General features: G+C 47.9%; 6 protein-coding genes across 6 annotated transcripts; 5 read left to right on the forward strand and 1 right to left on the reverse strand.

Moving 5' to 3' along the window:
- Positions 1 to 93: 93 nt before the first annotated feature.
- On the forward strand, positions 94 to 2,697 carry EDB82DRAFT_499923 (amino acid permease-domain-containing protein). Its single transcript, XM_025735390.2, has 4 exons — positions 94 to 867; positions 920 to 1,127; positions 1,183 to 1,392; positions 1,455 to 2,697. Exons 1-4 carry the CDS (start codon positions 471 to 473, stop codon positions 2,515 to 2,517), a joined length of 1,878 nt encoding a protein of 625 aa, XP_025586101.1. The 5' UTR covers positions 94 to 470; the 3' UTR covers positions 2,518 to 2,697.
- Positions 2,698 to 4,539: 1,842 nt separating this feature from the next.
- Positions 4,540 to 5,936, forward strand: EDB82DRAFT_556035 (uncharacterized protein). The gene is made up of 2 exons (XM_025735391.2): positions 4,540 to 4,824; positions 4,884 to 5,936. Exons 1-2 carry the CDS (start codon positions 4,621 to 4,623, stop codon positions 5,895 to 5,897), a joined length of 1,218 nt encoding a protein of 405 aa, XP_025586102.1. The 5' UTR covers positions 4,540 to 4,620; the 3' UTR covers positions 5,898 to 5,936.
- Positions 5,937 to 6,662: 726 nt separating this feature from the next.
- EDB82DRAFT_176318 (uncharacterized protein) lies at positions 6,663 to 8,109 on the forward strand. The gene is made up of 4 exons (XM_065607129.1): positions 6,663 to 6,882; positions 6,932 to 7,094; positions 7,151 to 7,682; positions 7,735 to 8,109. The coding sequence occupies exons 1-4, from the start codon at positions 6,785 to 6,787 to the stop codon at positions 7,992 to 7,994; spliced, it is 1,053 nt and encodes a 350-aa protein (XP_065464900.1). The 5' UTR covers positions 6,663 to 6,784; the 3' UTR covers positions 7,995 to 8,109.
- A 212-nt stretch (positions 8,110 to 8,321) lies between these two features.
- On the forward strand, positions 8,322 to 9,758 carry EDB82DRAFT_499931 (glutathione S-transferase). The gene is made up of 5 exons (XM_065608613.1): positions 8,322 to 8,477; positions 8,567 to 8,720; positions 8,772 to 8,882; positions 8,932 to 9,123; positions 9,183 to 9,758. Exons 1-5 carry the CDS (start codon positions 8,407 to 8,409, stop codon positions 9,264 to 9,266), a joined length of 612 nt encoding a protein of 203 aa, XP_065464901.1. The 5' UTR covers positions 8,322 to 8,406; the 3' UTR covers positions 9,267 to 9,758.
- Positions 9,759 to 10,307: 549 nt separating this feature from the next.
- Positions 10,308 to 11,881, reverse strand: EDB82DRAFT_499932 (nucleotide-diphospho-sugar transferase). Its single transcript, XM_025735394.2, has 2 exons — positions 11,130 to 11,881; positions 10,308 to 11,080 (listed from the first exon to the last, which is right to left on the reverse strand). Exons 1-2 carry the CDS (start codon positions 11,523 to 11,525, stop codon positions 10,385 to 10,387), a joined length of 1,092 nt encoding a protein of 363 aa, XP_025586105.1. The 5' UTR covers positions 11,526 to 11,881; the 3' UTR covers positions 10,308 to 10,384.
- Positions 11,882 to 12,435: 554 nt separating this feature from the next.
- Positions 12,436 to 14,265, forward strand: EDB82DRAFT_176350 (PAP2 superfamily-domain-containing protein). Its single transcript, XM_025735395.2, has 3 exons — positions 12,436 to 12,657; positions 12,744 to 13,315; positions 13,373 to 14,265. The coding sequence occupies exons 1-3, from the start codon at positions 12,583 to 12,585 to the stop codon at positions 13,938 to 13,940; spliced, it is 1,215 nt and encodes a 404-aa protein (XP_025586106.1). The 5' UTR covers positions 12,436 to 12,582; the 3' UTR covers positions 13,941 to 14,265.
- Positions 14,266 to 14,468: the final 203 nt, after the last annotated feature.

A 14,468-nucleotide genomic window follows, 5' to 3' on the forward strand; every position in this document is an offset into this window, starting at 1 on the left:
CACGCCACTGAAGGAGAAATACCCCTAGAGCAGTCTAGCGAAGGAAGCTCTCTCATGCAGGGGCACTAGACTGGTCTTCAGCCGCTGAGCTTCTAACGGGCCAGACCCCCAGAAGTAGCATCAGTCTCCATATTGAAGCCGATGAGGCCGAGTTCGTTCTACCTACTATTCCCCTCGTTTTGTCTCGTTATCATCAGCGTATTTCCCCATCGAATCTCTGCCGATCTCTTCCCTCTTTTTTTTATCCCTCTTTTCTTTTGCTTCATGTACGATTTGCCATGTGGACTCACGGACCATCAACCAATATCCCCGTTGACATTTAATTACGTGCATTGTCTCAAAGTCCCAAGACTCCACAGCCTTAACCTTGGCGGACCCTCACGATCTTTTGTCTTTTCTTTCTCTTGTCCACTCTTCTCTCTTTTCTCCAATCTTTTAACTTTATCGCATTGTGAAACGATCTCTTCGCAATGTCACATGACATTAAGAAGACGACCGACATCAAAGTCGAGGTCGCTCTCGCCCGCGATGTCGAAGCCATCGAGATGAACGACATGAGCGCATCGTCGTCGCAATACAAGGATGACACCAACAACAACACCACCAAAGCCTGGGCTGTCTCAGTGCCCAGTTCAGAGGAACAATCCAAGGAGCAAAATGACTGGCTGGATGGCTTTCGAAGGGCCGATCGACGAAAGATGAAGAAGGGCTGGGATAAGCAGTACCAATCTGAGGAGAGGCCCCAAATACCAGGAGACAACCGATACTTTGACATAAGAGCTGCCAACGCAAAGACTGCGACGTCAGCGCTGGCAAGGGAATTGAAGGGAAGGCATTTACAAATGATTGCTTTTGGTGGAGCTATTGGTATGTCACCTCATTATCGCAGACGAGGGAGCGTCTTGCTAATGGTTCAAAGGTACTGGTCTCTTTGTTACATCCGGTACCGCTCTTCACGAGGGCGGCCCTGGTAGTGTTTTAATCTCATACATGGTCATTGGTGCTCTACAATACTGCACCATGCAATCGCTCGCCGAACTCGCCGTCATCTTTCCTATCGCTGGTTCGTTCTCTGCCTTCTCGACACGTTTCCTCGACCCCTCATGGGGCTTTGCTATGGGATGGAAGTAAGTCATTACATCATTGAAGCCATACTGAATAGTGGAGTGCTGACTAGACCAGTTACTGTCTTCAATGGCTCTTCACTCTACCCCTCGAGATCATCGCTGGCGCTTTTACCATCACTTACTGGAATGAGGGCATCGCCAAGTCTATATTTGTGGTGATCTTCCTCGCGGTTATTTTCGTCATCAACCTCTTTGGCGTCAAAGCCTATGGTGAAGCGGAATTCGTCTTCTCAACCATCAAAGTCACTGCTATCGTCGCCTTCATGTGCGTGCGCCCATCTCCTACTTTCCTTTTTATGAACCCATTTGACTAACAAACCTGTTCAGCCTTCTTGGAATCGTCATCAACATTGGAGGAGAGCCCACAGGAAGCTACATCGGAGGCCGCTATTGGATTGACCCAGGCTTCTTCAATAATGGCTTCAAAGGCTTCTGCTCTGTGCTTGTCACATCATGCTTCTCTTTCACCGGAACAGAACTTATCGGCTTAGCAGCAGCAGAGACAGCTAACCCTCGCAAGTCCCTTCCCAGCGCCATCAAGCAGGTCTTCTGGCGTATCACGCTCTTCTATATCGTCTCTCTCATGCTCGTCAGCCTTTTGGTTCCTCACGACGACCCTCGCATCCTCGACGCCAGCTCCTCCAACTCTGCCGCCTCACCTTTCGTCGTCGCCATTGAAACGATGGGAACGACAGTCTTGCCAAGTGTTATGAACGCGGTTATCCTTATTGCTGTTATTAGCGTCGGCAACTCTTCTGTTTTCGGTTCTTCACGAACGCTTGCTGCTCTTGCAGATCAGTCCATGGCGCCAGCTATCTTCTCTTACGTTGATAAGCAAGGTCGTCCGTTGGTGGCCATTATCTTTGCCTCCTGTGTCGGATTATTAGCTTTCATTGTTGACTTGAAGGCCCATGATGTTATCTTTGACTGGTTGCTGTCTGTCAGTTCTCTAGCGACGCTGTTTACCTGGGGAAGCATTTGCCTTACGCATATCCGTTTTCGAAACGCCTGGGCTCATGCGTCACATACTCTCGAGCAATTACCCTTCCGCGCACGATCTGGTACTATTGGATCATGGTTCGCTCTCTGCGGATACACACTCATCCTGCTGAGTCAAGTCTGGATAGCTGTTGCACCTGTTGAGACCAAGGAGAATGCAACAACAGGAGATATTGTACAGAATGTATTCCTTCGATTGATGGCTGTGCCCATCGTTCTGGTCATGTACCTGGGTCATAAGCTCTGGTACCGAACGAGCTTTGTGAAACTGGATGATATAGATATCCAGACTGGACGAAGGTACTACCGTGTGCATTTGATGAATGACGAAGACAGGGAAGCGAGAGGGACATGGCCATTGTGGAAGAAGATCTATCACTCAGTCTGTTAATTTTGTCTTTTTATTCCTTACTTTAGCATTCTGCATCTCACTTGTATTAGTGCCAGATGAGCCAGCGTTCTGCAAGCCACAATTTTAAGCGATATGATCACTACCTTTCTCGTTCTTCTGCTGTGATGTGCTATTTTGTCTGTGGTGAGTGTGGTCCGGTTTTGTAGTGGATGGGTTTGAAAGCATTGCTTGCTGTTCTGTTGTCACATGAAGATTGACTCCAAGTTAGAAGATACAAGGTCAATAGTCACTAAGAAAGAGAGACAGACGACACTTTATGGCCCATTGATTCGGGTCCCTCTCTGCAGGGAACCCCCGAAGTCCCGACATAAACCGTTGCAAGCCCCAATAAGAAGGGCCCCTGGTCTGTTCAAAAGTTCGTGCAAGACATACGCATTAACATCGATATGCAACATTGTGGCGTCTGCATCCCAATGAAACGATTCTTTTACGTTTGATGGGACTCTGCTGTTGATTCAAATGGAGTGGGGGTCAACACAACCTTTTGGTATGTATGCGGAACCGTTTACTGTTGCAATGAACACTCATCATCGCAAGGTTTATAACTCTGTAAAGAGAACCACCGAGATTGGCTGAAATAAAAAGCAAAAACAAATGTTAACAAGACTGGAAACGCAATGTATGAGTTTCTACTGGTGGGATTGGAGTTGTTGTTTAAAACTGCAAAAGCCTGCTGCATCACTTAACCCAGGGTACCAAACTATACTCGCTGCCGTTAAGGGATCTCTGAGTCTTCTAGAGGACCTTCCATTCCAGTTCATTACCTACCGCACAAACATCAGCGACTTAGGAGACTGCTTTAAAGTAATAACAAGCCACTTATTCATCTCATTTGATAGCTCTGCAGCCATGTTCTCTGTCACCCTGGGACCAATCTTAAAAGTCCGAGTAAGACGGGAACAAATACTTTAACCGAGTATCTGGATCTCTTTTTATCCAGCAATTAAGTGCTTGGGCCGTGCGTTAGCCTTGTTGTCTTTCCCAGAAACCACACAATCTGTCCGGCTTGGACATTCCCTTCCTCCCGCTTCCGCAATGCAACCTTGGAATTCCTTGGCTGAAACAGTTCAACCAGCATCTGTGATCCAATCGACATGGATGCAGGGACGCCAGAATCAATTCGCCGTTCTTGTTCGGAGCTTCAGGCCTACATTAATAACAAGATCCTGATATTATATCACCAGAACGATGTCATAAAACGATATGGGTTGAGGTTCCTGCTGAACATCAATACGAACTCTCGTCCAAAAATGACCTCTATGGCAATTACGGCGGTATTTTGTGTATGGACATACTATAGTAGGAAGAGGTCACTGACACTTAACGGAGTCTCCTCTAAATATGGCGACGGCTCCGAGTCGAATCCCACCCGGATCGTCTCGGGGCAGCCTGCGGGTGATTTACCGGATCTTCCGCCAGAACTTGGACTTGAATAAAAGAAGGACTCTCGGCTTGGGCCATGGATTTACCTCGCTTGTTAGCGTTGTCACCTCATCTGGGAACCCCTTGCCTATCTTGCAACAACGAAAATGGTTTCATGAGTTCGGACTTTTGGAGAAAATAGTCAAATCAACTTCTTGATCCAGATGTCGAGAAACACTGACTGCAGAACTTCTCCAGCCACTGAGCAGAAGCCTCAGTCTCTTATGCGGTTTAGTCAAGCTCCCAGTCCTCCTTACGGGAAATTTTTTCTTACTGCGCCGCTCGGCCCTTGCAGCGAATCCTGCGGACTTCAGCAGTTGCTTGGCGTTATCCTCCTAATGAAAGCCTACATGCAGGTCACTTGTGGTACAAGCAGGCCTCGTCACAGCACTTTGCATAGTTACTGTACAGAGACAATGTGTGAAGCACATGTGCAACAGTGAAGAAAATGGAAATTGGAGATCTGTAACACAAAGGTCTCAGAGCCGAAAATCCCGGTAATTGGGATCAGATACAAATATGTATAACATGTCTCTTTCTAAATCGAGATGCCAATAAGTGTTGCATTCTTTTCTTCTTCTTTTTTTCCGTTGGTTCGCTTTTTCTTTTCCCTGAACCTTGACTCTTAGAATTCGATTGTGATTGAGATACCCATCAGGCATGTCAGGTCCTTTAACACCTCCCGCCGATGGGAGTCCTTACTTCCCCATCACAGAGCGGTCCGCGAGCCTTGCGAGAATACATCTGGGTGTCACCTCGCCTCTAATTGCCATTGCGTTGGTCATGTTCGTGGCGAGGATATGGTTGAGGGTGAGACCAGCTTGGAGGATAAGTTGGGAGGATTATAGTATGACGATTGGAGTGGTAAGTTGCCGACCAACATAGGCTTCATGGCTCATGGTAACTGACTACGATCACTCTAGGCTGCTGCTTGTGTAGACTTCGGCTTCTTGATACCTCAGATGTTCACACAACCCACACTCATTACCGAAGAGCAACGAATATGGACACGGAAATACTCCTTCCTCGCGATCCCGGTATGGGGCATCGCCATGATGTTCATCAAGATCAGCATTGCAATGATGATGCTTCGAATCCAGCCAAACCTCCTTTGGTGGCGCATCTTCTGTTTTGTTATAATATCCGTCTTGGTAGCCTACGGCGTTGCAAACACTTTCTTCATCCTCTTACAATGCCGACCTCTGGAGGCATCATGGGATGCTTCCGTTTTGCAAACGATCGATGGAGCCAGCTGTCTTCCAATAACTGGCATTCTTATCATGTCAAATCTCGGATCCGGCATCAACATCGCAACAGATATTTTACTATCTTCAGCACCGACGTTATTCCTATGGAAGCTGAAGCGACCATTGAAGGAGAAGATACTGGTCGGTGCGCTGATGGGTCTGGGAATGTTTGCGAGTATCGCCTCGATCGTCAAAGCCACCCTGGTAAAAGAATTCGGCGGATCGACAAAAGATCCATGGGCCCTCACAAACGCAATCGCAACGTGGACAGCCCTCGAGCAGATCCTTATCATGATCGCCTCTTCAGCTCCCTTTTTGAAGCCTCTCGTGCAAAATGCTTTACATCGCATGGGTTGGACATTATCAGGCACCTCAGCTGCTCGCTCAGGTTACGGCAATCACTATCGCGATATGAACGGGCAAAGCGCGCGTCAGTCAAGGATCGTCACCAACAAATCTATGACTTCTCGGAGAGATATTTACGGTGGAGATGAAGACCCGTTCGCAGTAGGAGAAAGCGCCGATGCCATTCCGCTAGAAGTAAAGGCTTTCGATGGAGGGAAAGTAACAGAGGAGAGGGATATTGCGACAATGAGAACGACGCAGGGTTCTCTGACGACCAGGTCTTGGGAGTCGAGAGACGAGAAGGGTAGCATGGACAGGGAATATACGCCGAGCCATGCCGTGTAGGATTTGCTCCTGTACTTACTAGAATTGACTGATTCTCCGTTTTCAATTTATCCAGAAACACTGGGAGTGAAATGCACCACTGAACCAACACCGTAGTTTGCATACGCGAGGGATGATCCTTGACGGATAAAGTATGTGGAGTTGAGAATGCCTGTTGCGGCTGGGTGAATCGGATGATCAGGAACTCATCCTTGTGAAATCTGAAAACGGGCCCTCTGACAACAGAAAAGACAAAATTAGCAAGTTAATTCAGGGCACTCTGAGCTGGGCTCGGGTCACTTAGCTTTTGCACCCTAACCTAAGGCTTAGTCTAGATGCCAGTCTTGCAAGTCCTCCATTGTTCACGACTGCCAACGATCCTTTCTCTACTCGTAACTAAGACTGTGTGGTCTGGTAATGAATGTCTTCTAGGAATCTGCATTGACAATTTTCCTCAAAACCTACCATTAACCAGTCGGTCCTCTCAAAGCAGGGGAGCCTAGTCAGCCGAATCCCCGGATCCTCTTCAACAAGGGACTCTTCCCCTGCATCTGTGCTTTGCCGCAGACCAACGTCACAGTCCCATTCCTCATTCCCAAAGCCACGGAGCCACCGCATCAGACCTAGCCAGTAACTCGCTTTACCCTCTAAATAGTACCGCATTGCAGGAACAATAGATCATGCATATCTTGGCTCCTCGGTAATACAGTACTATTTTGCGATACCCTGTTCAGGTCCAGGCGAATCCTTTGACATACAAGAGGCTGAAGTCGTCCAGTGTGTTCCGTTACTTTCTCCTATGCAGATCACCTCATCTCAAACACTTGAGCGATCACCTGCAGTTCCGAGACTTGTCTTTCTGCATTACCTTCCTTAATCAGGCCGCCTTCTCTCTTTAGTCCGATACCATGGTTGCCATCAAGACTTTGTGGACCGCTGTCCTCCTCGCTGGTGTGGCTCTCGTCGAGTCCAAGGCATGCAAGAAGCCTCTTATCAGAAGAGAATGGCATGGAACTCTAGTGTACCCTTCATGAATATTGGCTGACTTTCAACAGGCGCTCGCTCAGTTTGGGTGAAAGGGATCGGTACATCAAGGCGCAGAAGTGTCTGATGAACAAGCCCTCCCAGTCATCACCATCTGATATCCCTGGTGCCAGGAATCGATGGGATGATTTTCTGGGGACACATATCATCAACGCTGACGATGTTCACTTTGTGGTACGTCCCGATCATCGCACAACCCCTCGTTTGTTTCACCCCTCTAACAATCACAGGGCGTCTTCTACCCCTACCATCGCCTTCTAATGCATGCTTACGAGCAAGAGCTTCAAACATGTGGCTGGAAGGGCGGCGTTCCCTACTGGGACTGGACTCTTGATGCCGCAGGTTCAGACAACGACACATCTGTCTTCTTTAACTCTCCTATCTTCGACAACAAGCATGGCTTTGGCGGAAATGGAGGCTGGGTCCCTGGCAACTTCTCTAACCCTGAGCCTGGTCTACCTGTCAACCCTCCCTGGGACGTGCCCGATCGTTCTGGTGGAGGCTGCATCAAGAACGGTCCATTTGCTGGACTCAAGTCAAACCTGGGACCTGGAAACGGCACTGCGTACAATCCCAACTGCATCCGCCGTGACTTTGCGCCGCTCTCTTTTAGAGATATGTCTGGTCCTGATGCTATCAAGGAGGGCATGGGACAGAAGGGCTTTGGATTCTTTGACCGTGTCACGGAGAGCACCTTTCACTCTGGTGGTCACTGGGGAGTTGGTGGTCTGTATGGAACTATGACTGACAAGTGGCAAAGTCGTAAGTCACTCCTCTACCCCTCGATATAGATGACTTATACTAACTCTGTTAGCTGCTGACCCTCTCTTCTGGGTGCACCATGCCAACGTTGACCGCGCTTGGTGGTCATGGCAAATCCGCGACATCAAGAAGCGCGAGAAAGATGTCTCTGGACCTCTCGTCAACTTTGATTACGCCAACCAAATTGCTGGCAACATCACATTGAACCATCCCATCACCATCTTCGAGACTCGTCAGTTGAAGGCCAAGGTCAGGGACGTCATGCATATTCGCAAGGGACTTCTCTGCTACGACTACGAGGACACTTACTAAAAGACGAGCGAATAAGTTGTTATGCTTTGTAATAATTGTACATAGTTCCCTTTTTCGTATATCCTACGATATTTAATTACGCATCATCTTCCCAGAGGAGAAACATCTTTGTTGCATCATTCAACAACTTAATACCACGAAGGCTCTCTTACACAATGAAAAGGGAAAATGATTGACCCGTCGGATGTAATACGTAATTAATTGAGCCGTTGTTCCGAAAACCCTGGAATCATTTCTCACGTAATGGCCAAGTTCAACGTTGCTGACTCAGAACGGGGGGTTGTAACACTTGTAGCCCAAAGGGCGTTGACAAGTAGAGAGCGGTATAAATAAGTCTGGGGATACTGCAGTTACATAGACTATCAAATACACCAAAAATCCAACAACATTATAAACTATATCATCTGTTACAATGTCTTCTGATTCCTCAGTCGTCTACCACTATCTTGCCATTGGCAAGCTTGGCCGTGGTGAAGTCGTCAAGTAAGTGTTCCATGCGAAATAGACTTTGCTATAAGATAGCTTCCAATACACCAGATCGATGACTTGACTGAGCTGACTTTCCACGATAGGCTGTTTTTGACGGATGCCGGCATCCCTTTCGAAGAGAAAAGATATCCCTTTGACGATACCTGGAAAGAGACCAGCGAGAAGCTCAAGAGTCAGGGTATCACCCGAACTGGACAACTTCCAGCTGTCGAGTACAAGGGCCTTGTTCTAAACCAGGCATGTCTCTAAAAGCTCTGTCACATATACCAAGCTAACGCAGATCTACAGCATATTCCAATCCTCAGGTTCCTGTCTCGTGAGCTGGGAAAATACGACGGCCAGACGAGTCAAGATAAGTATCTGGTAGATGCCATGGCAGATATCTATATCGAGTGGAGAGTACGTCGAAATTTCTTATCATTTATGTCGAATACTGACTATAATCCAGTCTGGTTGGGCATCTAATCTGAGCAACGCATCGGAAGACTACAAGAACAAGACGGTCCCCAAATACTACGATCTTCTCGAGAAGTACTATTCTGAACGTGAGGGTCCTTATCTTCTTGGAGATGAAGTCAGTTATGCAGACTTTGCCGTCTATATGTCGATAGACAACGACACCAGGACCAAAACTATCCCAGTATGTTTGTTATTCCAAGATTTGTCAGAGAGCTTTAACTAATATTATTCGACTACTAGTCCAAGATTCCAGATGTCCTTCTCAAGTTGAAGGAAGCATTTGAGAACCGGCCTAACATTGCCGAATACATTAAGCAAGAATAAGCTAGAGTGGTGCTGTTGCAATGGGCTACAGATGGTTGAGGGACAAGTGAATTCATGTTCACAAGTTGGATATATGTAAATAACAAGTGCATCTTTTATCGGCTGCTCAACCTGGCTCTGTCACGAAAAGTGTAGTATCTCTTGTCAACGTTTCATTCACAAACTTCTCGATGTCGCCCATATTATCCTCCGTGCTGGTCTCGAGCGCTACCTTTAATCCAGCCATTTGCATCCCTCGTTGATGATCCAACAAGAGTTGAGGAAATTGACTGGATGTCTTTGCTCGAACTTGGCATACTTATATGCCAAGAACTGGGATTGAAAAGACCCTTGCCAAGATGCGATGTGCGATTTCGACCCGGATCATTGTGCAGTTGAACAAGGACCAACAGAAGATTGCGGGATCAGATGGAAGCACGGCCTGCAGATGAAGAGATCAATTGCAAGCTATACAGCGGGTTGAGTTAAGAGGGCATTGGCATGAGGTAGCTCAGATCCGAGTTTCTTGTCTTTCAACAGACATTGTTTTAAAAATGCTGTAGTATACCCAAGCCTACTTGCGACGCAGTCTGTCAAACGGGTGACTTGATAGTCAAGCAAACTGCCCTCAAGGTATCAGAAAAGTTGACTGCTTGAGACATAAGAGACGAAATCAATTGGTCACTTTATGCTGTCTAGACTATAGTCTTATGTCATTTATTTTTGAACCCTAAAGTTTAGAGGTCATATTTTCCACTGTCCGCTGAGGTACCTCTTGATCGAGCCTGTACGCAAAAGAAGTATAAGGAGACCTCCACATCGACTGGGCTGGGAATCAGTTACGGCATGATGGTGGTTGGCCAATTAAGTACCGTTGGAGGCTAAGGTCAACTAGGTTTGGGCGCATCGATCTGGTGTACACTTACGTGTCGCAGGCGAAGCACCATGAGTGAGCGGTGATTACATGCCGACATGCCGCGATGCGATTAAACAGTGCCGGTGGCATTCGCAAAGATATTACTCGTCACGACAATCATAGACAGCAGGCTTGTGGACAATAACTTCTTGAAGCATTCATAGAATAAAATTCGCTGGCATTACCGTATTATAGTCGTATATAATTACCCATTAAAATCCGTCTACGTGAGCTTGATGCTCTCCTTGTACTCATCGTTCGAAGGTGTCTTCTCAAAGAATCTCGTCCAGCACTTCATCATAAGCATGTTGAGCACGTACAGTCCTGCGCAGAGTCCAACGGCGCCAAGGGCGTACCAAACCCAGGGTCGATCGCCAACCCACATCAGAGCCTTGGTATCACCGTGGTGCCACGACGCACCCTCGTAGTCTGTAAGGTACGGTTCCAGGGATGTCGCATTAATGACCTGCACAGTCTGTTCGGGCAGAGAAGGCTGCTCGAGGAGGTAGTTCTTGAGGGCCATGGTGAGGAAGAGTGGTCCTGCCGAGACCATGACTGCGACGTGAGGGACGATGTGCCTCCAGGGTTTTGTGATGTCATTGTAGAGTTGGATGCGCGAGAGCGCCTTTGTGAAGGCGGGGTGACGAGCTGATGTGATCATCATGTCGTTGGAGACGCCAGTAGGAGTTGTAGACTTGAAGACAGCGTGGTGCTTGCCGCCGGTGGCTTCGATCTGCTCGAGAGGAATGGAAGCGTTGCAAAGTGTGTCCATGTCGAGATACATACCACCGTAGTGGTGAAGAACGAAGTAGCGGATGGCATCGGCGCGCTGGATGTTGAATGGGAAGTTATCCCAGGTGTCGATGAACCAAGGGTACTCTTCGGAGATGAAGTCGCGGGCTTTGTCATCGGTCCAGTGCTGTCAAAATTAGTCTTGTTCCCTCGACCCTAAGTCCCAATCAACATACCATGTACTCATAGTCGGAGTAAGTAGTTTTGCAGCTCTGCACCAAGTCGGTCCATGCTTCAGGGATCGTCTCGTTCGCACTCGTCTGGTGGAAGATTCTCGGTATCGTCTGTTGATCAGGTAAAGTAGGTGGGAAAGAAGTATCGTTGAGCGAAAAGGTAAGTCGTGCGCCGAAAAGCTCCTCGTTGCGGCGGAGCAAAGTGATGAGCGGCCAAAAGGCGTTGACGAGGACAGAAACGATGAAGATATCGATAAGAACCAAAATCACATTGGAGCGACGAAATCTTGGCAATCGATGGTACTTTTTGGGCACTGAAGAGGCCCAATCCATGTGCTCTTCATCGTAAGGGGATTGACAGTCGGCGCGCGAAGGGCCGAGGATTGGAGAGGAGGACATTTGGAAAGGAAGTTGTATTATTAGAAGGTATAAGCAAAAAGAAGAAGGAATAAGCTTTCCAGAATTGACAAAAAAGGAACCACCAAGCGGTGTTGAAGTTGACTCTGTGCCAAGTCGCGATCGGTTTGTTTTGTTTGGTAGTATTAAGGAGTGAGAGGTTTAAAGAGCAAAGCTTGGCTTCGAATTAATCTGACAGGATGAGGATGAAGGAAAGTGGAGAGTGGAGGGTCCAGGGTCGAGTTCAAGTTGAACAGAAGGGGTTTTGACCCTTTATCGCCTAAAAATCTTTCAACTTTTGGGGGTCATTGGCTGATAATCACTCCACTGACTGTCTGTTAGTAGGGGACGACATAAAGGCGGTCACTAAAGAGCATACAAGTCGGGAACACCTTTTCTGTCATCCATGAAATGAAACGCCCCTTGAACTAATTTAGCTCTAGATAAAAAAGCCAAGCTCCGACTTTACCGAATTGAATTGAAGGAAATGGATATCCTACGTCACAGCTGACATTGCTCAGGGGCTATGCTATGCATGCACAATTTCAATCCATTAGCTGCTGCACAGCACTGAAGTTGGTGCACAGATTGCGAGCACGCGCCCTATCCAACCGATTCCAGCAAGGCGCATAGGCACCTCTTCATCTCCCTGGCTCAATGCCCACCGCCCCCTAGGCAGCCTACCAGTCTTGTTCTGTCGCGCGAACGGCTTTTGGTACAGCGGCACGCGAGCGATGGTACCGGTAAATCCTGATCGCTGGTGCATCTCCCTTTAGGTTCCCTTTTATCCTTGTCCTTGCCTGGTTGTCGGAGCAAATCTTTTTCCCACCACCGAACAGCTGCTCAAGTCCTGTACAAACAAGGCAAGGGCAAGTTTACCAGGTTTATTCTCCGTGTCTTCCGAAGTAAACCTTGGCTTTACCTGACCTTTACTTTATCTTTTGACCTCTCTTTTTATCTTTAACCTTAACCTTACGCTTCTCTATTTATTCCTCGCACTCTTGGTATTTTTTATTTTACTTTTTTTTTTGCATCTGGACATGCCGCTTCAACGAACATAATGGCTCAAACAGAACAGAAAGATCAAGACTTGGGCGCACCTCAATTTGCCTATCATGCCGTCGTCGAACCAATCGTACGTATATTCAATCCCCTGTCGATTTCTTCGGTTGCGATTCTTCCCAAAGACGACCAGAATCTAACTTCACGTTTCTGCAATAGTTTATCGTCGGTGTCATGGTAGCATCTTGCTACTTCAATCGCCTACGCAACTTCTCAATCATCCCTTCGTCGAAGCAAGATCAGGGACTGTTGGGTCAATCGAAACTCGAGCCATGGGATGAAGACGATGTCCACGACGAAACGGAGCGTGCCAACCTCGCCGCTGCCTCCTCGCCGACCTCGTCTCTGACAGAAGTCAACCCTCCCAAGCAGCGCAGCTGCTGCGGCGCCGCCATCCGCACGCCCAACTCATCCCGCTACGCAAAGTACTGGCATTCACGATTTATACAAAAGTTTCCTTTCCTTGTCGAGATGTTCTACTGGGCTGTCAACTTGGTCTTCTACGTCGGTGTCAAGAATGCGAGCGAGCTTGTCGCCGCGACCGACGGTGTTTGGGAGACGGCTGAGAACCATGGAAAGGCGGTGTTGTGGTTTGAGCATGAGGGGCCCTTCAGCTGGATGTTCCCCCTGCGTGAGATCGATGTGCAGTCATTCTTCAGAAATGACCACCAGACGATGCTGACCATTCTCAACCGCGCTTACTCCCTTATTCATATCCCCGTTACAGTCAGGTATGTTTTTTGTGATGACGTCTCGATATTGAACTTGTCTAACGGAATTTATCGTAGCTTCCTCGCATGGTACTACTACGCCGCACCGACACATGCCCAATTTGCCGAAGCTCGTCGCATGATGACTTTAACCAACCTTTTCAGCTTCGTCGTCTTCACCATGTACCCATGCATGCCACCTCGCCTTCTACCCGAAGAGTATGGCTTCTTCGATACTGTCCGTCGCGAGGACGCCGAGTCCATTTACGCCACCAACAAGTTCTTTAATCAGCTGGCTGCTTTCCCATCGCTGCATTTTGGCTACTCGTTCTGTATTGGTACTGTGCTCCTGTATCACTCTGGTCTGTTTCGCCGCCGTCTCGCACCCCGCGAGAAGCGTCTCAGCAAGATGTGGCAGGTGTTTTTCGTGGCTCTCAGTATTTTGTACCCTGCCTTTGTTCTGACTATTATTGTCGCCACGGCGAACCACTACTGGCTTGATGCTATGGCCGCTACATTTGTTGTTTTGGCTGCGTGGTTGTCCAACCGTATCTTGTTAGGACTACTGCCCTTGGAGGATCTCTTCCTCTATTGTGTCAAGCTGGAGAAGCCATTCCCAACCACCGGAAACAGAGGAGGCAAGTAAACGAATGTCAATGTCTTGTCCTATGCACACAATCAATATGCATATTTTGCTTTCTGTACCTACATTACGAAACAGCATACAAGCGGTGTAGTGTGTAACGAGTCCACCAACATAATGTTAATCTAGAATAATGTCAATCCACAAATGATGATCCAATTGTCCCCCACTTCACGCATTGATCGGTGATTCCACAACCCGCGACTCCGTCCAAAACATCGATTTTCACAAGCCCTCAGGCCTCATCGTTGGGTCTGTTTAGCGGGGTGTGTAAAATTGTGGTGGAGCAGAATCTCCCCCTACTTCGCTTCCACACGCCCTTTCGCGGAATTAAATATGGATCGCAGGCATAAAAAACATCGGACCCGGGGGAAGATTGTGATCCGAGTTTCGAAGGCACGGAGTTTCCAGCGTATCGGAATCCCGATCCTTTATGGACAAGGGGAAAAGGGTTAAAAAAAGAATAAGCAGATGTTGCGCTGACTGTACTGGGGCTGAGACTAAGGTGACGTTTACGCCTGTGATGAACGA

This window comes from Fusarium venenatum (genome assembly GCF_020744135.1).
Source record: "Fusarium venenatum strain MPI-CAGE-CH-0201 chromosome Unknown EDB82scaffold_2, whole genome shotgun sequence".
Lineage (NCBI taxonomy): Eukaryota > Fungi > Ascomycota > Sordariomycetes > Hypocreales > Nectriaceae > Fusarium > Fusarium venenatum.